Source organism: Camelus bactrianus, chromosome 10, assembly GCF_048773025.1.
Source record: "Camelus bactrianus isolate YW-2024 breed Bactrian camel chromosome 10, ASM4877302v1, whole genome shotgun sequence".
NCBI classification, from domain to species: domain Eukaryota; kingdom Metazoa; phylum Chordata; class Mammalia; order Artiodactyla; family Camelidae; genus Camelus; species Camelus bactrianus.
The window spans coordinates 14,312,876-14,334,942 of NC_133548.1; the positions used below are offsets into that span (position 1 = coordinate 14,312,876).

At 54.9% G+C, this 22,067-nt stretch overlaps 1 protein-coding gene across 1 annotated transcript; it reads left to right on the top strand.

Annotated features, from left to right (window-relative positions):
• The first annotated feature begins 1,869 nt into the window (after window positions 1–1,869).
• On the top strand, window positions 1,870–22,067 carry MYBPC3 (myosin binding protein C3). The gene is made up of 34 exons (XM_010964554.3): window positions 1,870–2,012; window positions 3,132–3,398; window positions 3,980–4,093; window positions 4,173–4,265; window positions 4,358–4,506; window positions 5,300–5,417; window positions 5,916–5,964; window positions 6,258–6,287; window positions 6,482–6,535; window positions 7,768–7,785; window positions 8,031–8,194; window positions 9,073–9,205; window positions 9,450–9,452; window positions 9,562–9,686; window positions 9,770–9,875; window positions 9,974–10,140; window positions 10,513–10,678; window positions 11,716–11,822; window positions 11,907–11,936; window positions 15,040–15,179; window positions 15,447–15,527; window positions 16,211–16,370; window positions 16,689–16,793; window positions 16,883–17,071; window positions 18,133–18,267; window positions 18,483–18,650; window positions 19,403–19,491; window positions 19,638–19,833; window positions 20,107–20,246; window positions 20,459–20,618; window positions 20,734–20,870; window positions 21,172–21,358; window positions 21,585–21,622; window positions 21,757–22,067. Exons 1-33 carry the CDS (start codon window positions 1,988–1,990, stop codon window positions 21,593–21,595), a joined length of 3,816 nt encoding a protein of 1,271 aa, XP_010962856.2. The 5' UTR covers window positions 1,870–1,987; the 3' UTR covers window positions 21,596–21,622; window positions 21,757–22,067.

Genomic DNA, 22,067 nt, shown 5'->3' on the forward strand with positions numbered 1-22,067 from the left:
GCACCTGATAAATGTTGTTTTTAATTGCCTCAGTGAGGGTTAAACTCATACCTTTAGGTCATGGCCCCAGGGATGATGATGGCAGTAATAATGGCAACAGCACTGGATTATATGGCCATTTATTACATGTCAGCCTTAAGAAGTGCATCTAACTCTCAGCAAAAAAAAAAGGTGACAGTAAATATATGTATGTTCACGTATAACTGAAAAATTGTGCTTTACCCAGGAATTCTACACAACATTGTAAAATGACTATAACTCAATAAAAAATGTTAAAAAAAGAAAGAAAGTGTGCCTAATATCATCCCATTTTATTGACTGGGAAACTGAGCCTCACAGAGGTCAACTGATTTGTCCAAGATCACACAGCAAGTAAGGGGTGGGCCGGATCCCACCCAACGTGGGCTGCCACGTCAGCGTGTGGTGGGAGGCTTCATGCGTCTGGAAGTGGGTATCGTGCGGCTCAGTCAGGAGCAGGAGTGAAGCCGCAAAGCATCCTCACTGAATCCATGTTGGCTGGACCCTGACACAGGTGAACCCCGCCCGTGCAGCCCGGTGTCTGGTCGCTCTGACTTCTGGCCCATACAGGGAAGAGACAGAAAAAGAAGAGCAGGAAAGTCTGTAAGTTTCCTGCTTCCAACAGCATGAGAAGGGGCGGCTGCCGGCCTGGGAGTGAGGAAACTTTCCTCAGCAGCCTCAGGCGGCAGAGAAGCCAGATTCTGGGGCAGACCTCCCACACACCTCCTCGCCCCGAGAGTTTGGTCTGGGGAGGCCCAACCATGACCTCCCTCTACACAGGTCTCAGGGCCCTGAGAAAAGGAAAGTGTTGCTCAGTCCCCTTTAATGAAGGCCCAGGAGCTTGAAGTGCAGTTTAAAAGCAGTTAAAATGGCAGAAAAGAAATGGATTTCGGTGTTAAAAGGGATGGTAAGTTTTGACCACGTGAACAAGGCTTGTGTACAGAATTCCTCTCTCCTGACGGTGAAGGATGAGTGACCTTCCCGTATATTGGGTCTTGCTTGTAGTGGGTCACCTGCAATTTGCTGCTTTCTATGTAGCACCCAGTGTTCCCGATGTGACCCAGGAGGGGAGTGTGGGAGCAGTCACAGAGGGCAGAAAGTCACAGAGGAACAGTGAGGGGAGCATGAGGGCATTCAGAACATTCTGGCAGTAATTGTTGCATGAGTCCTTGTGACTTGAGCAAGCACTGCCTCTGCCTGTATCTCCCGCTTTGGGGTATAGAGATTTATCTCCATGTGCTCGCCTGCAGGCTCACCTAGCCCCTCCCCTTGGGTGATATCAGCCCCCAGGATTGCTCCGTCCTCCCCGGCCCTGGATGAAGCCCACCCAGGGTTCCACCGCATGAGGCCAGCCCGGGGCCCTGGAGCTGTGACAACTTGAGCAAACGTTTCTTCAGCATTTTCTATATGGCCAACCCTGCTCTAGTGGTCTTATCTGTAAACGCTCTTTGTACGTGGAACAACCCTGTGTGGGGGGTGCTGCACCCACTTGACAGATGAGATTAAGACACTGAGGTTGAGGGAGCGGTGGTGCCAGGACTCAGGGCAGCCCAGCCCCAGGTCTGTGTGAGTAACCACTGCCTGGCAAGGATGTGTTTGACTCATCAGCCTCAGGCCTAGGGGGGGACCCCCCCCCCCAGCATACTCCCACTGCACAATTTGCATCAGAAAGACATACATATAGGCCTTGGGGTACCCCTGAGGTTCATGGAGGGTTGGGGGTCAGAAGCTATCACGTTGGGCTGGCTGGGGAGGGGACAGGAGCCAGCCAGGAATGAGGGGGCCCCACATTCTTCTGGAGAGACCTCAATCTCTGGAATTTGTCTATATTTAGCAGGTGGCTGGGCAGGGTGCAGATAAGGAGGGCCGGGGAGGGGGTGGCCCGTTATATAGTGCGGGGACAAGTCCCTACTCAGATCCTGTTTGGGTGGCCCGTGCCTGCTTGGTTCCTGGTGTGACCTCTCCCAAGATGCCTGAGCCGGGGAAGAAGCCAGGTAGCTCCAGGCCTGGGGTTTGGGCTGAGTGGGGGGCAGGGAGGGCTGGGGGCATCTGCAACTGGAAGGCTGGCCTAGGAGCGAGTTCCTGAGTGGGTTGTTGAGGACGAGGCCTCTGAGCCCCAGGACAGGGGACACTGTCCTCCTGGGTCCTTTTTTGATTCTGTTTCTCCTTCCCATCCTTCTGATGAGAGTGAGAGCATGCCAGGGTCAGGGGCACAGAGTGGGAGAGAGTCAAGGCAGCAGGAAGCCCCCAGGGCCATCGCTCTACTCTCAGGATGCACGGGGACCCCTTCTCTGCTTCCGTCCCCACCTCTTGCAGCAAGGTTAGGCCTGGGCTTGCCCTTTGGGAGGGACACCAGGATGACTCTAGACTTGAGCTGGGCTCACCGAATGCTCTTGGACAAGTGTCTCCTCTCTTTGGCGCTCAGGTTCCCCATCTACACAAGGAGGGGCTGGGTTGGTTCCTCCCAGCTGTGGGATGCTCTGTCTTACGGGCTGCACTCTTGTGGTCCCCACAGCAGGCATGGCCCCCACACTGAGATAATGCAGCCCCTCTCCTCTGGGGGAGGATGGTCAAGAGGCCCTTGAATCTCAGCCAAGGGCAGAGAAAGTCACAGTGCAGAGTCCTGGTTATGGCCGATGCCCTTACCAAGACTATGCAGGGCAAGGATCAGCCCCCAGCCCCAGCCCCCTCCCAGGCCAGCTTTATCTCAATTGCTGATTCTCAGCCTGAGGCTCTTAGAGGACAAATTTAGCCACAGCCAAGTTAGGCAGAGTTCCAGTCCCTTGCCAAGGGCCCCAGTCGATGGCGGAGGGGGGGAGTAGGGGCTGGGCTTCCACAGGCAGGGAGGGTAGGGTATCCAGGGACACACTAAAAATTCTTGAGGTTAGAACCACAGGCTTGGCTCTCCTGCCTACTGGCTATGTGACCTTGAGTGAGTCACTTAACTTCTCTGAGCCTCAGAGGCCTCATCTGAGAAATGGGAATAATAACTACACCTACCTCACTGAGTCAGAGTATGAAATGAAGTTATACATTAAAGCACTTATCACTGTATTTAATAAGAGGGTGCACGGGCAAGCCAGGGGCCCCTGCAGCATCCATTGGTCCTTCAGTCTCAGCTTTCAGCAAGAAGCCACGGTCAGTGGAGGTGGCCGCAGGCAGCCCTGCCGTGTTTGAGGCTGAGACAGAGCGGGCAGGTTTGAAGGTGCGCTGGCAGCGAGCAGGCAGTGACATCAGCGCCAGCAACAAGTATGGCCTGGCAGCCGAGGGCACGCGGCACACGCTGACGGTGCGGGATGTGGGCCCTGCCGACCAGGGGTCCTACGCAGTCATCGCTGGCTCCTCCAAGGTCAAGTTTGACCTCAAGGTCTTAGAAGCAGGTAGGAGCCTCGGCAGCCTTCCCTGAAGTTTGAGCTTCTGGGGTCAGGGGTAGCCCCGCCACCTCTCCATTGCCCACGGTACAGGAGGTGTTTTCCCACTTTCTTGCCTTTACTTTGGTGGTGCCCTCAGCCAGCCAGCAATGGCCTTTTCTTGTTTTCTGTAGCAAGACCTGTCTACGTGTCCCTATGTGGCTCCCTGGCCTGTTTCAGCCATTGTGGAGGTGGGGGAAGTTCAGAGATGAATAAGACATAACGTTCCCTTCCACTGGACACCCACACACCGATGGGAACTTGGTGGGCTGTGTGTGCTGGTAGGGAAGCCCCACGAGCTTGTGGGCAAGGAGGGAGCCCCAGCCCAGCCTTGGTGGGGAGAGGCTGGACTGAGACCAGAGCTGGGAGAAGGAGAGGAGAGGTGTTCAGGGCGATCCACCACGATGTGGGCACTGGCGGCCAGTGAGGGTGAGGTGAGATGCAGGCTGGATGAACCTTTGGCCACCCTGCAAAGATGGGAAGGACCAGGGACAAGATGAAGGGTCTCTGGTTAGAAGCTGCTCCATGACCCCCGACCCAATGCCCTCCAGAGAAGGCAGAGCCTGTGCCAGGCCCTGCTTCCGCCCCTGCTGAGGCTCCTGGAACCCCTGGAGAAGCGCTGGCCTCAGCCACTGACGTGGAAGGAGGCTCCCCAAGTCCTGAAGGTGAGAGGGGCAGGGCAGGGAGTCTGGGACCAGTGGGTGGGGGTGTCCCAGGGCAGATCTCAAAGGCCTCTGTTCACAGAGTCAAGCTCAGCCACCCCCGATGGCCCTGGTGCCCCTGAGGACCCCATTGGCCTCTTTGTGATGCGTCCACAGGATGGCGAGGTGACCGTGGGTGAGTGGGGCCACTGCGCTTGAGGTGAGGTGAGTTGGGGAGGGAGGCTGTGGGGCATCTCCCAAGCCCGGCCTGTCACCCCTCTCCTGCAGGCGGCAGCATCACCTTCTCAGCCCGTGTGGCTGGGGCCAGTCTCCTGAAACCTCCTGTGGTCAAGTGGTTCAAGGGCAAGTGGGTAGACCTGAGCAGCAAAGTGGGGCAACATCTGCAGCTGCGTGACAGCTATGATCGGGCCAGCAAGGTAGGGCCTGCAGGGCACGGGGTCAAGAGGACTCATAGAGGAGCCCCTGGGAGGCATGGGGGGCACAGGGAGGCAGGGGGGCACCATGAGACTTGCGGCACAGAGGAGGTGCACAGAAGGGTCATGGGGAGCCTGGGGTGCTGGCTGAGGGACCAGAGGCACATGGGAGCATGGGGAGGCTCAGAGGAGGGTGATGGGGACCTGTGGGAAAAGGGGGGCATGGAGGGCATGATAACCTCAAGGGAGCATGATAAGGCTTGGAGGGCACCAGCCAGTGAGGAGGTAAAGCCCCTGGATACATGGGTATTTGAGCTCAAGGGGTCCTCAGTGATCAACCAGAAGAATTCTTCATCATACAGATGAGGAAACCAAAGCTTGAGAGGTTGTTGCTGGTCTGAGGTCACTCAGAGCCAGGACTAGAACCTGTGCCCTGACTCCCCATCTCTGCTCCTCCCACTCTTCTACAGTTCTGGCCCAGCCAAAGGGGCTTCTGGACAGGCCAAGGCCGTTCAGTTGTGTGGGCTGTGCACCAAACAAAAGTGCCTTATTTTGAGTGAATGCCATTTGCCTTGTAATCACCACAGATCTATATTTTCTCACCACCCTGTGCCAGCAGATGGCAGTCAAGGTGTCTTAAGAAGGGGCCCCTTTCTCTAATTATACAAAACTGTATGGATTAACTTAAGCTGTAGGGGTAAGAAGGTTGGCAGCCCTTGGCCACCCACAGTCTTCTTTAGGGGTGAAGGGCCTTGTTTTCTGGTCCCCGATCTCCCCTGAAACCTTACTTCCACAGGTCTATCTGTTTGAGCTGCACATCATAGATGCCCAGGCCACATTTGCTGGTGGCTACCGCTGTGAGGTATCCACCAAGGACAAATTTGACAGTTGCAACTTCAATCTCACTGTCCATGGTGAGGGGGCCTCTGGCATCTGTTCTGGTCTTGGGCTCCCCATGGGTCCTGTCCTTGCACCTGCCTCCATTTCCCAACACTAAGGAGGATGCTGAGCCCTGGCCATACAATTGCTGACCACATGCCTCACACAGGAGTGTGAAAGAAATCCACAGAGGCTTCCATGGTTGGGGTGGGGCTTCAGCCCAGATCTCGTGTTGGGTCTTAGTCACCTTGGTGTCTGGGCTCCTGCCACAGGTGAACAGGTGAAGGGTGAGTTCAGAGATGGGAGGGAGATGAACCTTCTTGAAGGGATCGGGGACCAGAAATTGCCCCACGTCCCTGGTACCTCGACACTGACGGGGAAAGGCTCAGAAGGTAGGATCCTAATCCTGGGGCAGATGCTGTCAAGGGGTCATGGATGGGCAATCTGTGACACCAGGAGACCCTAGGGCAGGGCTTCTGAGGTGGCCCCTTCTGAAACCCCCTCCCCTTCCTCATCCCCTTCTTTGAACCCAGAGGTCATTGGCCCCGGAGACCTGGACCTCCGATCAGCTTTCCGCCGCACGTGAGTAGAGCAGCTGTCTCTCCTCAGGGCCTGGGGGAGGCTGGTACTGGGCTCAGGGCCGGAGTGATGTGAGGGGCCAGGGCTGGGGTTTAATAAGGGGGGGTCAGGACCAGGGGTGATGTGGGAGGACCAGGACTGGGGGTGATATTGAGGGTTCAGAGCTGGGGCATAATATGAGGGTCGGGGCTGGGGTGTGATGTGGGGGACTAAGGCTGGGGGCCAGGCTGAAGTGGATGGGCATGGAAGAGAGCAAACTACCTTGGGCAGGTGAGGAATGAGTCTAACCCCCACAGGAGCCTGGCTGGAGGTGGTCGGCGGATCAGGTACCCTTTTTCAGCTCCTACCCACCTGTACACAGATCCTGGGGGGTCTGAGATGGGCGGGGAGCACCCATCCAGCTGGTGTCACTTCTTCTCACTCCATCTCCCCCAGGGCCACTTTCCCTCCCCCCACCCCCAGCTCCCAAGCCCCTTCTAGTCAGCTCTCCTGTGGGCTCACTGGGGGTCCCTCTCCACAGTGACAGTCACGAAGATGCTGGGACTCTGGACTTCAGCTCACTCCTGAGGAAGAGGTGAGTCCCCGGGAAGCAGTTCCTGGAGCAGGTGGCAAGGTCTTGTTTCAAATCCTGGCACTGTGGTTTTCCATCTGTGTGGCCCGAGGAGGTCACTGTACCTCTCTGAGCTGATTTCCTTGTCTGCCATATGGGACAATCCAGGTGTTGGGAAGAATCAGAGGATTCCACAGAGGTTACATCCTGTGAACTAACATTCTCACAGTGTCCCCCTGACCACCCTATACTTGAGTCTGTGATTGCTCACCTCAATAGGCTCTGGGGACCCAGAGCTGGGAGAGGGCCCCAAACCCTCAAGAATTGCCCACCCACATTAAAAAAAAAAAAAAAAAAAAAGAATTGCCCACCCAGCCCAGTGCAACTGACTTGTGTTCTCTGCGTCCTGTCCCTTCCTCTCCTGGACCCTGCATTATGGTCACTGCTGCTTCTGTGGCCCGGAGAATGAGCACCACAGTCAGGTGCTTTGGGGTAGCAGGGCACTGGCAGGACCCTGTAGCCATCCCTGCCAGGGCAGATGATTGATAGGTGACAGGGCTGAGAATCGGACCAACCTGGGTGAGGATCCTCACTGACCCAGGAGAGTCTGTGAGCCTTGGGTTTCCCTGATACCCACCAGCCAGAGCTCGGGAGTAATATATAAGGTCACATGTGCCCCGTAAATGGAGTGTCCATGGGGGATGGTCAGTGTCTTTGTTACCGAGTCCAAGTTTATACTGCTCATTGCGTGACAGGCCAATAAACTGAGATACGAAGTGTTGGGGCAAGACATAGCAACTTTATTTGGAAAGCCAGCAGACTGAGAAGATGGTGGACTAGTGTTCCAAAGAACCATGTTACCCAAGTTAGAATCCAGGCTTCTTTTATGCTAAAAGGCGAGGAGGTGTGGCTGGTCCTTGCGAACTTCTTTGCGCTGGAATCCTGGTCTGGTCACAATGTTCCTATAAACCTCCAACAAGACAATTGTTATTTTCTGTTCTGCAACTTTTTGTCTGTATACAAATGAAAAGCTTTATATACCTTTAAAAGTCAAGCCTGGGAGGCAGAGCCTTGAGAGTGAATTATATATATTTCAGGCTACAACAACATTCTTTTACAAAGGTGCAGAGCCAGTATGACTAAGCACAGGTAACAGAACACAAGGGTTAGAGCTAAAGCTACAATATGGAGTCAGGTTTGTTCTTCTCTGTTGCACCTCTAATGTGTCCACTGCTTTTCTGCCCCACCTGGAGCAGCAGCTTACGGACCCTGAGGTGAGTGACTGATGAAGCCCTGCACCTCTCATCCCTACTTCGGCCAGGACCACCTCCCCAGTCCCAGCCCCCCATCCTGAGCCCTAACCCCCTTGACCTCCAAAATTGGCTCCGGACTCATGGCCGCTCAAGCTGCCCCATCAGAAGGGGAGGGGCAGAGGGGCAGGGGCAGCTCCTGCTGGGGAGGGGCTGTAGTCTTGTCCTGGCTTCCCCTGAGGCCTCTCGGGGTGGACTGCGGGACACAGGGACTCGAAGCTGGAGGCACCGGCGGAGGAAGACGTGTGGGAGATCCTGCGGAGGGCGCCCCCTTCGGAGTACGAGCGCATCGCCTTCCAGTACGGCGTCACGGACCTGCGAGGCATGCTCAAGAGGCTCAAGGGCATCAAGCGGGATGAGAAGAAGAGCACAGGTGAGCCTCCTCCCCCAGGGCGGGGCAGGGGAGCTTACTGCCTGCGCACACGCACGCAGGTGCACGCACGCAGGTGCACGCACACACGCGCGCGCGCGCACGCGCACACAGAAAAACAGTGGACTCCAGCTTGGCCCAGAGACACCCAGGGAAGGAGAGCCCAGGTGAACCTTGTTTTGTGTGGCAAAAAGCAAGAGTGCCCAGGCTGGCACACAGAAAAAGAGAAGGGCAGAGTTAGCCCAGAGACGCCCCAGGAAGGGACAGAGCCCAGGCCAACCCTCCCTCCCGAGCCAAAGCCAGGCGGCCCCTTCCTCCCCTACCCTCTCTTGGAAAGAAAAGAAGCCAGCTTCATCCTCCTCACACCCAAAAAAGGGGAAAGAGCCAGTTTGGCCCAGAAACCCCTACCTGGGAAGAGAGGAGCCTAGTTACTCTTCCTCACAGGTAAACAGAACAGGTGGGAGCAGGTTACCACCCTCGCCCCCAGGCAGGTGGGAGGAGAGGGCTCAGGGTAGCCCTTCCCCATCAGTGGGTAGACACGGAGCTCCTGGAAACTGAGCTGAGACAGCAGGGGTGCCTTGGAGGAGGGTGTAAAACTGGGGGTGGTATTAAAACAGAGCCGAGAGGAGAAGGCCCATTTGTCCCATCACCCATGTTCCTGCTAAGCTCTGTCTGGAAGCTCCGAACCCTATCCCTGAGCTAAGCAGGTGGAGAGGACTCCAAGGGAGACAAGAAGACTAGGAGGTGACAGATATAAAGAGACAGAGTCACAGTGGAGGCACAGAGAGAGACGGGGGCCGGGTCGGGGGGGCAGGAGGCAGGACGGCGCCCTCCTTCCCGGGGCAGGCTGGGGAGCCGGGGGCTAAGGGGGGGTCACTTAGCCTTTCAGAAGAAGCTGCAGCCGGCCTACCAAGTGAGCAAGGGCCACAAGATCCGGCTGACCGTGGAATTGGCTGACCCCGACGCCGAGGTCAAGTGGCTTAAGAATGGACAGGAGATCCAAATGAGTGGCAGGTGCGGCCAGGATGTGGAGGGAGCCCCCAGGGAAAGGGCTGCCCCCCAGTCCTGCTCTCCCTGCCTCCACCCATGGTCTCTGTCTGGCCCTTGCTCCCTATCTCTGTCTCCTGCTATTTCTCTTTTTCTCTCTGGGTCTAATTTCCCATCTTTCTGGTTCTTCCCGGCTCTGTTCCCTGCTCATTTTCTCTTGGTCTCACTTCCTCCCATCGGGGATTCTCCAATGGCACCTTCTGATCCAAAGCAAGTAAGGCTCATGGAAAGCTTGGGGTGGGGGAATGGGGGTCCTGACAGGGGTTTGAAGGGGCACCCAGGCATCCATGGCTCTCCCGCCATTCCCCCTTGGCCCCATCCAGGTACATTTTCGAGTCCATTGGTGCCAAGCGTACGCTGACCATCAGCCAGTGCTCCCTGGCGGACGACGCGGCCTATCAGTGTGTGGTGGGTGGTGAGAAGTGCAGCACTGAGCTCTTCGTCAAAGGTGGGCCCTGGATCCTGAGACCCTGGGAGGAGAGGCAGGGGCCACAGAGTGGCCCATCCATCACACTCTCTCTGCCTTGACAGAGCCCCCTGTGCTGATCACTCGGCCCCTGGAGGACCAGCTGGTGATGGTGGGACAGCGGGTGGAGTTTGAGTGTGAAGTGTCCGAGGAGGGGGCCCAGGTCAAATGGTGAGTGCCAGAGGAACGGGGCTTGGGACGGGGCAGGGCCGAGGGCCTGGGGACATCCCCAGGGAGGCCCTGGCACCTGCTGCCCATCTTCCGGCCAGGCTGAAGGATGGGGTGGAGCTGACCCGAGAGGAGACCTTCAAATACCGGTTCAAGAAGGATGGCCAGAGACACCACTTGATCATTAACGAGGCAATGCTGGAGGACGCTGGGCACTACGCACTGCGCACCAGTGGGGGCCAGGCGCTGGCTGAGCTCATTGTGCAGGGTGAGGCCTAGGGAGGCCCTCTCAGCCCCAGCCCCCCGGCCATGTACAGGAATCAGGCAAACCTGGGATTGGGGCCCATGTGGCCTTGGACAAGTCACTTTGACACCCAAAGTCTTACCTTTCTCATCTGTAAAATGGGGATGCTGAAGTGACCCCCTAGAGGGGATTGGGGGGTCAGATGGTCCTGGTTGATATTACCCACCCCCCTGAACACTTGAGATTCTTTGTGTACACAGCACCATCACAGGCACACACACCACACTCATGCAGGCGCTCCTGTGTTTTCACATGCCTGCAGAATCTCTGCAGGGATTCACATCCACGCCCACACATGCCCTCCCCAGCTCACTGGCTCTGCCTTGCCCCCACCAGAGAAAAAGCTGGAGGTGTACCAGAGCATCGCAGACTTGACGGTGGGCTCGAAGGACCAGGCAGTGTTCAAGTGTGAGGTGTCAGATGAGAACGTGCGGGGTGTGTGGCTGAAGAACGGGAAGGAGCTGGTGCCTGACAGCCGCATAAAGGTGTCCCACATTGGACGGTGAGTGTGCAGAGCACGCCAGAGACAGAGACAGAGACAGAGACAGATGCACAGAGAGAGGGAGAGAGAGGGAGAGAGACAGAGACTGAGATAGAGACACAGGGAGACAGAGGGAGAGACAGACACAGAGGCAGAGGGAGAGACAGAGATAGACAGGGAAAGACAGAGAGAGAGGGAGAAAGACAGAGACTGAGATAGAGACACAGACAGAGGGAGAGACAGAGACAGAGGGAGAGAGAAACAGACACAGAGACAGGGGTAGAGGGAGAGACAGAGATAGACAAAAACAGAGGTAGCGACAGACACAGAAAAAGAGGGAGAGACAGACAGAGAGGCAGAGGGAGAGCAAGAAAAAGACAAAGACAGATGGACAGAGATGGACAGAAAGAGACAGACACTGAGACAGAGACAGGACTGAGGCTGAAATGAGTCAAAGACAGAGACTGAGAGAGAGAGAGACAGAGAAACAGATGGACAGAAAGATACACACACAGAATCATGAGAGAGACAAATAGAAAGAAACAGAGATACACAGGGAGACAGAGACAGAGAGAGACGGAGAGGCAGAAGCATATAGAGGAGAGTCCATCAGAGACAGAGGAGGAGGGAGACAGAGACAGAGATGAAGCAGTGAGACAGGCAGACAGTCTGGGAGCCCCCCAACCCCCTCCCCCAACTCGTGACCAGGGCAGGGCAAGAGGCCCCGGGGTACAGCTCTGGCCAGGAGCCCTGTCTCTCTCCCCCACTCTCTTACTCATGCCCAGAGCATCTGGGCTGGCCCGTGCTGGGCCCAAGGTCACAGAGATTAATGAGACCGGCCCCTGCCTAGTCTCTAAGGGCCCAGCCAAGGGGATACCTCTACACTGCCTACCTCAGAAAAATGCAAGGGAGTTGAAAAATTCAAAAACAGAAAGCAAGCACTTTAGAACACCACTGAGCAGGGGAAGGTTGAGGACCCCTTGGAGCCCTGGCTGGGAGTCCGGTGAGGCTGGAGTGTGGGGCCCGGCAGGGTCTCTTGAGCCGCCGCTGCCCTGCAGGGTCCACAAGCTGACCATTGACGACGTCACGCCTGCGGACGAGGCGGACTACAGCTTTGTGCCTGAAGGCTTCGCCTGTAACCTGTCTGCCAAGCTCCACTTCATGGGTGAGCGGTGCCGGGGGCGGTGAGGGCCCCTGTTGCTGGGCCCTGCCATCACCCTGGTGCCACTTGCTCTTCCTTCTCTTGCAGAGGTCAAGATTGACTTCGTGCCTAGGCAGGGTGAGTCTTGGGCCCCTGTATACTGCCTCCCATGCCCCGCCCGGGTCTCCCTTCCACTCACAGATGGAGGGGAGCAAGGAACTGGGAGGGGTTCCTAGCCCCTGCTCTGCCACTCACAACCATGGGCCACATACACCCTCTCTGAGCCTCAGTTTCCTCATCTCTAAAATGGGGATCCTGAAGTGCCTCTCCTGTGGGATGGCAGGAAAGATGAGCTGAGATGGTGTGTGGGAGCTTTCCAATGTTGTCACAGATAGGAGATTTTATTGTTAAATTGCTTCTGCTTTTAGAAGTACCTCTCCTCCTTTTAGATTAAACTGTCATCAGGCATTTTAGGATCTTAACTTCAGGAGAGTAGTCCAGGCTGAGGCGTGCTTTAGGTCAGGGCTTTCCAAACAGTGTTCACTTAATGTGAAACTCCATTTTTTTTCTTTAATTGAAGTATAGTTGATTTACAATGTTGTGCTGGTTTCTAGGGTATATCATAGTGATTCAGTTGTACACATATATATACATATTCTTTTGTATATTCTGTTCTTTTTTTGCATATTTTCTATTATGGTTTATTACAGGATATTGAGTATAGTTCTCTGTGCTATACAGTAGGACCTTGTTGTCTATTTTATGTGTAATAATTTGTATCTGCTAATCCCAAACTTCTAATTTATTCTTCCCCCATCCCCTTTCCCCTTTGGTAACCATAAACTTGTTTTTTACGTCAGTGAGTCTGTTTCTGTTTCATAAATAAGTTCATTTGTCTCATAGTTTTAGATTCCACATGTAAGTGATATCATATGATATTTGTCTTTCTCCTTCTGACTTACTTCACTTGGTTTGATAATGTCTAGGCCCATCCATGTTGTTGAAAATGGCATTATTTCATTCTTATGGCTGAGAAGTATTCCATTGTGTGTGTGTGTGTGTGTGTGTGTATGTGTGTGTGTATATATATATATAAAATGTTTTCTTTATCAGTTTATCTATTGATGGACATTTAGGTTGCTTTCATGTCTTGGCTATTGTAAATAGACTGCTATGAATATTGGGCTGCAGGTGTCTTTTTGAATGAGAGTTTTCTGCAGGTATATGCCCAGGAGTAGGATTGCTGGATCATATGGTGACTCTATTTTTTTTTTTGGTGGGGGGAGGAGGTAATTAGGTTTACTTATTTATTTTTAGGGAAGGCACTGGGGATTGAACCCAGGACCTTGTGTATGCTAAGCATGCACCCTACCACTTGAGCTGTACCCTCCCCCCTTGGTGACTCTATTTTTAGTTTTTTAAGGAACCTCCATAATGTTTTCCATAGTGGCTGCACCCATTTACATTCTCACCAACAGTGTAGGAGTGTTCTCTTTTCTCCATAACCTCTCCAGCGTTTGTGTGTAGACTTTTTAATGATGGCCGTTTTCACCGGTGTGAGGTGGTACCTCATTGTAGCTTTGATTTACATTTCTCTAATAATTAGCGATGTTGGAAATCTTTTCATTTGCCTGTTGGCCATCTGTATGTCTTCTTTGGAGAAATGTCTGTTTAGGTCTTCCGTCCATTTTTTGATTGCATTGTTTGTTTCTTTGTTATTGACTTGTATGAGCTTGTATATTTTGGAAATGAATCCCTTGTTGGATGCATTATTTGCAAATATTTTCTCCCATTCTGTAGGTTGTGTCTTCATTTTGTTTATGGTTCCCTTTGCTGTGCAAAAGCTTATAAGTTTGATTAGGTCCCATTTGTTTATTTTTGTTTTTATTTCTACTGCCTTGGGAGACTGACCTGGGAAAACATTGCTACGATTTATGTCAATGAATGTTTTGCTATATCCTTTTCTAGTTTTATGGTATCATGTGTTATGTTTAAGTCTTTAAGCCATCTTGAGTTCAGTTTTGTGTATGGTGTGAGGGGGTGTTCTAACTTCACTGATTTGCATGTGGCTGTCCAGCTTTCCCAACACCACTTGCTGAAGAGACTATCTTTTCTCCATTGTATATTCTTGCCTCCTTTGTCGAAGATTGATTGACTGTAAGTCTGTAGGTTTATTTCTGGGCTCTTGATTCTGTCCCACTGATCCATATGTCTGTTTTTGTGACACTACCAGGCTGCTTTGTAGCATTGTCTGAAGTTTGGGAGAGTTATATCTCCAGCTTTGTTCTTTCTCCTCAGGACTGCTTTGGCAATTCTGGGTCTTTTATGGTTCCATGTAAATTTTAGGACTATTTGTTCTATTCTATGAAAAATGTCATGAGTAATTTGATAGGGATCACATTAAATGTGTAGATTGCTTTGGGTAGTATGGTCCTTTTAACAATATTCTTCCAATCCAAGAGCATGGGATATTTTTCCAGTTCTTTGAATCATCTTTAATTTCCTTTATCAATGCTTTATAGTTCTCAGCATACGAGTCTTTTACCTCTTTGGTCAGGTTTATTCTTAAGTATTTTTTAATGCGATTTTAGAAGGGATTTTTTTTTACTTTCCCTTTCTGATACATCATTGTTAGCGTAAAGAAGTGCAACAGATTTTTGTGTGTTAAGCTTGTATCCGCTACCTTGCTGAATTCATTTACAAGCTCTAGTAGTTTTTGTGTGGGAGACTCCATTTTAAAAAGGGTTCCATGGTGAAGTAAGTTTGGGAAACACTGAGCACTTGTTCCACATCTTGCTGAATCAGAAGGTGCAGTAGCAGGTCAAAAGGTCTGAAAAATCCTGTGGTAAAGAAGCATGCTTAATTTTGTTTAACCCAGGGTTTCCTACTGTGTTTGGCCATGGAAACTTTTCCTGTCCTAAGACATTGGTGTTCCCCCAAACACAAGTCTGAGAAATGCCGCACTAGGTGACCTGGTGTCATAAACCTCTCTGGGAACTTCCTAGGGAGATGGAAATGTTCTAGATCTTGTTGGGCAGTGGTTATACAGGTGTATACATTTGTCAAAACTCATCAAATTGTGTGCTCAAATCCCAGCATTTTATTGTGTGCAAATTATACCTCAATAAAATAGATTAAAAAACAAAAAACAACCAGGGGCAAGTGCTCCTTCCAGTTACCCTCTCTTTTGTAGGCCTTGGGCGACTTTCTCTTTCTCTGACCTATGCCATCTCCCTGCCAGAACCTCCCAAGATCCACCTGGACTGCCCGGGCCGCACGCTGGATACCATTGTAGTGGTGGCTGGGAACAAGCTACGCCTGGACGTCCCTATCTCTGGGGACCCTGCTCCCACTGTAATTTGGCAGAAGACCATCACAAAGGTACTGTGGATCCCTCCTCCACTTCCCCATCTGTAAAATGGGTGCATGGGGCCAGTGTGTGCTGGGACCTGCTCCACCCCACCCCATGCCCCACAGCTGGCCGCTGACTAGGAGCACAGAGGCTCAGCTGGCAGAAAGGTGGGCAAGGTGAGCAGCCAAGGGGGAGGTGGGCAAGGGAGAGACGGGGGTGGGAGGGGACTTGGGAGGGATTCCCTCCAGGCTGAGCCAGACTCTCTTTCCCCTTCGTCCTTCCTGCTCTGTTCCCAGGGGAGTAAGGTCCCAGCAGGGCCAGCCCCTGATGTCTCAGGGGATGCAGATGCCAGTGATGAGTGGATATTTGACAGGAAGGTGAGTGAGGCTAAAGGTGGCTGGTTTGCCCTCTGTCATTTTCTGCCCATGTGATATCCACCCTCGGGCGAGGTCTCTGTGAATGTGCCACATCTGGCCAGTTGTGCTCCTGCCCCAGACAGGATCTCCATGGGACCCTTGTGCCCTAGACAGACACAGGATCATACCCTCAACATCGCCAGGAAGCCCTCTTGACTGGTGGGCTCCCTAGCTTCTGTCTTCCTGAGCCAACCTTGACTTTGTGCTTCCTCCTGGCTAGGGAGTGGGTTCTCTGGCACTTTTCAGTATGAGTAGCTGCAGGGGCACAGGTCAGGTCAGCTTTTCCTCCTCTGTGCACTGCTGGTTCCTCTACCCAGCTTGGGTCTTTCAGGCTCACAATAGCTCTGTGAGGTTGTTATTTCCCAGAGGGGGAAACTGAGGCACAGAGAGGACAGGTGATTGCCTAAAGTTCCATGACAAACCTAGAGCCTGTGACCTGGTGTCTTGCTCAGGTCAGGTGTTGAGGAAAGAGCTTTGAACTAGATGCTCACGTGGGTACAGTTTACACTCAGGCTCCGTCTCCCCAGTGGCCCCTGTGCCACTGCCCTGTGCCTCCTGTCTCGGGGCTGCTGGCTATGGCAGAGGCTGCAGAGGCTGCTGGGGTCTGACTTGGGTACTTCCCCCAACTCCTCCTCCCCTGCCAGCTGCTGTGTGAGACCGAAGGCCGGGTCCGGGTAGAGACCACCAAGGACCGCAGCGTCTTCACTGTGGAGGGGGCAGAGAAGGAAGACGAGGGCGTCTACGTCGTCACAGTGAAGAATCCCGTGGGCGAGGACCAGGTCAACCTCACCGTCAAGGTCATCGGTGAGGCGGGGGTCAGGCACGGAAAACAGAGGGGCAACCAGGGAGGACCCATCCATTCACTCGGTCACTCAACAAACATTGGTGGAGGCACACTCTCAGGTCCACAGAGAGGGTTGGGACTAGGAGGTGGGTGAATATGGACAGTGGGGAGCCGTAAGGGTTTGATTGCCGGCAGGAGATATGATCAGTACTGTATTCTAGAAAGATAGCTCTAGGCTCTGGAGGCAGTGGGGGCAGCCTGTAGCCATTGGTCGGGGTGGTGAGGGGATGAGCCGTTTGCCCCAGCCGGGCAGGGCTGATGTGATCTGCTCCCCTCAGATGTGCCTGATGCCCCCGCCGCCCCCAGGATCAGCAACGTGGGTGAAGACTACTGCACGGTGCAGTGGGAGCCCCCTGCCTACGATGGCGGGCAGCCAGTCCTGGGTGAGCTGAGAGCACAGGGGACAGAGCTCAGGGCAGGGAGTGCACGGGGGCCTGCGCCCCAGACCAGAGCTCCCGCCTCCCCTCGCCAGGCTACATCCTGGAGCGCAAGAAGAAGAAGAGCTACCGGTGGATGCGGCTGAACTTTGACCTGCTAAGGGAGCTGAGCCACGAGGCGCGGCGCATGATCGAGGGCGTGGTGTATGAGATGCGTGTCTACGCCGTCAACGCCGTGGGCATGTCCAGGCCCAGCCCTGCCTCCCTGCCCTTCATGCCCATCGGTGAGCCTGCCAGGTCCTGGCCCACACCAACCCGAGCCAGAAATAGTGGCTGCCCTGTGGGTGGTCACCTTTCATGGGCTTCACTTCACAGGAGAGGAAAGTGAGCCTCTGAGAAGTGAGATGATTTGCTCCATGTCACCAGCTGGCAGGGGGCGGAGCTGAGACTCACCTCTCTGGCCTCACTTTCCACATCTATAAAATGGGCATAATGATAGTATCTACTTCACAGAACTGTTAGGATGAAATGAGATAATGCAGGCAGAGCATCTGGCATACAGCAGGTGCCCAATAAATGTTAATTGTTCCCCGTCCCCTACTCTGTTCACCTGGGGTTTATTAACCAGGAAACAGGGTGAGGGCAGTGGGGTGCCTTAGGGTCTGAGGGGCGTCTGTCTATGGAAAGGGCCCTGGACCGGGAATCGGAGATGGGGTTTACAGAGCCAGCTCCTTCGTCCCAGGAAGGGTGTCTGGAGCAGCATCTCCCCCTGAAGCCTGTTTCCTCGTCTGTATAATGGGGGTTGAGAGGGTAGAACAGACACTGAGGGTGTGGCAGGCTCTCGACACCTGTCCCTACAGGATGTGTGAGTCTGGGAGGGTAGCTGTCTGGTGGGGCAGACACAGGGAGGGACACAATTTGGGGAGATGGCAGGGAGTGCCTGTGGGGAGAGGGGGCCAGGCCTCTCTCTTTAGGTACTAAGTTCTGGTTTTCTCAGTTCTTAATCAACTCACATAATCATACAACACTGAGAAATTTCCCTGTGTTAGGCTAGTTTTTCCTTAAGTTACATTTATAGCACTTCTTAAACACTGACAGAAGTAGCTCCTTCTAAGCATGTTGGGGTTCTTTTGAAGAGCTTTTCCTTTTTAGATCTCTTTTCTGTAATTGTTATTGCTGTCTGTTTTTAAGCCTATTTAGAGGCATCTTTTTAACAGAGCTGAAATATTTCTCAAAGTGCTTAAAAGTGAGTCGAAAGGGGAGGATTTCCCTGAGTTGTGGTCCTTCAGCTTCCTTGGCTGGTGCCAGCGTGCTGAGACCCCTTTCTGGCCTCCTCTCTGCCCAGGCCCCCCCAGCGAGCCCACCCACCTAGCGGTGGAGGATGTCTCCGACACCACCGTCTCCCTCAAGTGGAGGCCCCCGGAGCGCGCCGGAGCTGGAGGCCTGGACGGCTACAGCGTGGAGTACTGCCGGGAGGGCTGTGAGTGCCCTTGCCCAGCCCTGGGCCCGCTGTCTCCCAGCACGCTTCTCTGAACTGTGCCCCAGGTCAAGCCCCTGTCACCTGGCTGGGCCCCGATCTGCGGTGGAGGCCCTGGTCAGTCACCAGGGAGGTGGGCAGCAGAATGGGGTATCCGTGCTGACACTGCCCGTGGGCTTGCCTCATCATCCCCTCCCCCTCCCCACGCCCACCCCCAGGCTCGGAGTGGGTGGCTGCCCTGCAGGGGCTAATGGAGCGCACATCAGTGCTGGTGAAAGACTTGCCCACTGGGGCCCGGCTGCTCTTCCGCGTGCGGGCGCACAACGTGGCGGGGCCTGGAGCTCCTGTCACTATCAAGGAGCCTGTGACGGTGCAGGAGATATTTCGTAAGTGCCCCTCGTGCAAGGATGAGACCTGCCACTGGCACCCTGGCCCTTGGGGTCCAGTGAAGGTGGGGACAGTCAGGGAGACCCTACTAGAGGGAAGAGATAAGCGCTGGGCAGGGACAGCAGGGGGTGGTGCCTTTACTCAGGCCGCAGGCCCAGGGCGGATGTGCAGCAACGGCCTCTCTCTAGGGTTTTCTGTGTCAGCCCCCAGTTCTGGCTGAGGGAAGACGTAGGTCATTGAACCATCACCTCTGAGCTCTGTTCTGTAAGTCTCTCAGCTCCAATAGGAAGATATTGTCCATGTGCTCAACACTGAGCAGTGAGGTCACTTGGGGTCAGATTGGCCCATTTAGGATCCACTTCCCATCATCCTGTTGCCAACAAAGGATCAGTTGTGTAAGGATTGGTTCACAGAGTGGAAAGAGGCAGCAGACTGGTGTAGAAACAGCAGGGGGGCAGAGTCCAAAAGCCTAGATTTGCGTCTTGGCCTGTGACTGGCTGTGTGACCTCAAACAAGTTCCTCACCCTCTTGAACCCCTGCCTGTTGTAGCAGTGTGGTGAGGCTCGGGTAGAAGCAGGAGCTTTGGGACCATGTGGGGCTGGGGTTGGGGAGCTGAAGAACAGGAGGTCCAGCAGCTGCCTGTTTCTGAGCTGCGGCTCTCCGGGCCCTGCCTCCAGAGGAGGGAGCTATGGTACTCATCAGGCCCGAGGCTGTGGGGGGCCCTCGCCGAGCCACCCACTTGTACCCACAGAGCGGCCACGGCTCCAGCTGCCCAGACACCTTCGCCAGACCATCCAGAGGAAGGTCGGGGAGCCTGTGAACCTCCTTATTCCTTTCCAGGTAGGGCTGGCTCCCTTCCCCTGTCCCCCAGTGTGCTGTCCCACCAGCAGAAATGTCTCAGGGCTGAGGCCTCACCAGGTGTGCGAGGCTGGAGTAGTGGCTGGCGAGGAGAGCCAGGCTCATGGGTGAGCTATCCTTCCCCGCAGGGCAAGCCCCGGCCTCAGGTGACCTGGACCAAAGAGGGGCAGCCACTGGCAGGAGAGGAGGTGACCATCCGCAATAGCCTCACAGATACCATCCTGTTTATCCGGGCTGCGCGCCGCACCCACTCCGGCACCTACGAGGTGACACTACGCATCGAGAACGTGGAGGATAAGGCCACGCTGGTCCTGCAGGTCGTTGGTACGTGGCACCGGGGCCTCCCTCTGAGCCTGTGCACTTCCAGTTCCTGAGCTGGGCTGACAGGGCCCAAACGGGGAACCAACCTGGGGACCCAACCTCGAGCTTCACATTTTCCAGGCTGGGGCCCCTCCTCTGGGATGCCCAGAGCCCCAGAAGATGACAGGCCAGCTCCTGGCTGGCAGAGGCAAGGGGGGCTCTGGAGCCTGGTGTCCCTTGCTCGTACTCAGGCGGTGTCAGGAGGTGTGGTGTTCCAACTGGGTCTGTCTCCTACAGACAAGCCAAGTCCTCCCCAGGATATTCAGGTCATTGAGGCGTGGGGTTTCAATGTGGCTCTGGAGTGGAAGCCACCCCAAGATGACGGCAACACAGAGCTCTGGGGCTACACAGTTCAGAAAGCCGACAAGAAGACCATGGTGAGCCTGGGGCCTGGGCTCCATACACCCTCCCTAGGTCCAGGCAGACCTAGGCCCCTGCTGCCCCTCCTTGACCCTTGGAATGGGCCCACCTCTCATTTCTAATCCAGTTCCCTCCACAGTGGGGGTACAGACACCAAGGGTACCCAAGAAAGCCCCCTGGCAGGAAGTAGGGCCTGCCCCGGAGACCCCCTCCCTTCCTTCACACCCAGGAGTGGTTCACTGTCTTGGAGCATTACCGCCGCACACACTGTGTGGTGTCAGAGCTCGTCATCGGCAATGGCTACTACTTCCGGGTCTTCAGCCATAACACAGTGGGACCCAGTGACAGAGCCACCACCACCAAGGAACCTGTCTTTATCCCCAGACCAGGTGCTGTACCCTCACTCCCACCCCCTAGGGCGTGCTGGGGCAGGGAGGCAGTGGGAGCAGGGAGGTGAGCCTGGCTTGGTGTGGCCTTCTTGGTACCAAGCCCTGTCACCAACAGGCATCACATATGAGCGGCCCACCTACAAGGCCCTGGACTTCTCTGAGGCCCCACGCTTCACCCGCCCCCTGGTGAACCGCTCGGTCATCGCTGGCTACAATGCTACCCTCTGCTGCGCCGTCCGGGGTACCCCCAAGGTGGGCAACTTTGGGCCCTGGCCCAGGGAGACCCAGGAGGCCAGGCTTGTAGGCCTCCACCTTGAGCAGCTCTCTTCCCAGCCTGTCCCCCTGCTGTCTCTCCACCTTGGGTGTCAGGGCCCTCCCTGAACAGGGCCTCAGCACTCTTCACTGGCTCCCTGTTCGTTCTCAGCCTTGGGCATAGTTTGGGACTCCAGTGGGAGCCGCGGAGTAGAAACACAAATGCCTGCTCTCCCTGGGTCCCTGCCTAGTCCCTTCTCAACCTGAGAGGTCTCCCCTACTCCCATTACCTGACTTACAGCCCAAGATTTCCTGGTTCAAGAATGGCCTGGACCTGGGTAAAGATGCCCGCTTCCGCATGTTCAGCAAGCAGGGAGTGTTGACCCTGGAGATTAGAAAGCCATGCCCCTTCGACGGGGGCGTCTATGTCTGCAGGGCCACCAACTTACAAGGCGAGGCACAGTGTGAGTGCCGCCTGGAGGTGCGAGGTGAGGAGCCCACTGGGCCAGGGCCTGGGATGGTGGGGAGGGCTGGACACCAGCTGGGTCCCTGGGCTTTTGCTCTGCTGTCCTGGCCCAAGCAGCTGCTTTGGCTGAAAGAGCAATGACACGTCCGGATGGTACTGGCTTCTGGACTTCGCTGCCAGAGCTGCTCCCTCGAGCCGTCCTGCAGGCTGGGGGGACGTGCAGCAACACACCTCCTTCTCTCCTGCAGTGCCTCAGTGACCAGACTGGCTTCCTGGGGATGGCCAGGTATGTACTCGATCACCCTGACACCAGGGCCCAAATCAAAGCACCACCAAAGGGGCAGCCACCAGGAAATGGGGGTGCAGGTGGCGCTTAGCAAGGTTTCAGTCCAGCTCACTCACAAGGGAACCTGTGTTCAGGTGCAGCCGGATGCCAGCCCACGTGCCAAGAGCCTGGAAGGAAGCTGGACAAGCCACCTTCCTGTTGGACATACGTGTGCAAGTGTGTGTTTTGGAGTTGGGCTAGCAGAGCACCAGTGGGGCAGCGTAGTTATGAGCAGGCATTGGGAGAGGGGGCATGACTCCACACAGACTAAACTGTCAGAGCGCCCGCTGGAAGCTCGCAGATCCCTGGGCTTAGGAAATGATGGCTGGGGACAGGCCCTTCTGACCTGCCATGTTTTCTCAGTGTATAAGGGCAATAAAAGATCAGTGCAGTCACAGAGAACTGA

Coding starts and splice junctions, on each gene's coding strand:
- MYBPC3 (XM_010964554.3), top strand. CDS start 1,988: ATGCCTGAGCCGGGGAAGAAGCCAG. Junction 2,013..3,131: donor TGAGCCGGGGAAGAAGCCAG/GTAGCTCCAGGC, acceptor TTGGTCCTTCAG/TCTCAGCTTTCAGCAAGAAG. Junction 19,492..19,637: donor ACCTCCTTATTCCTTTCCAG/GTAGGGCTGGCT, acceptor CCTTCCCCGCAG/GGCAAGCCCCGGCCTCAGGT.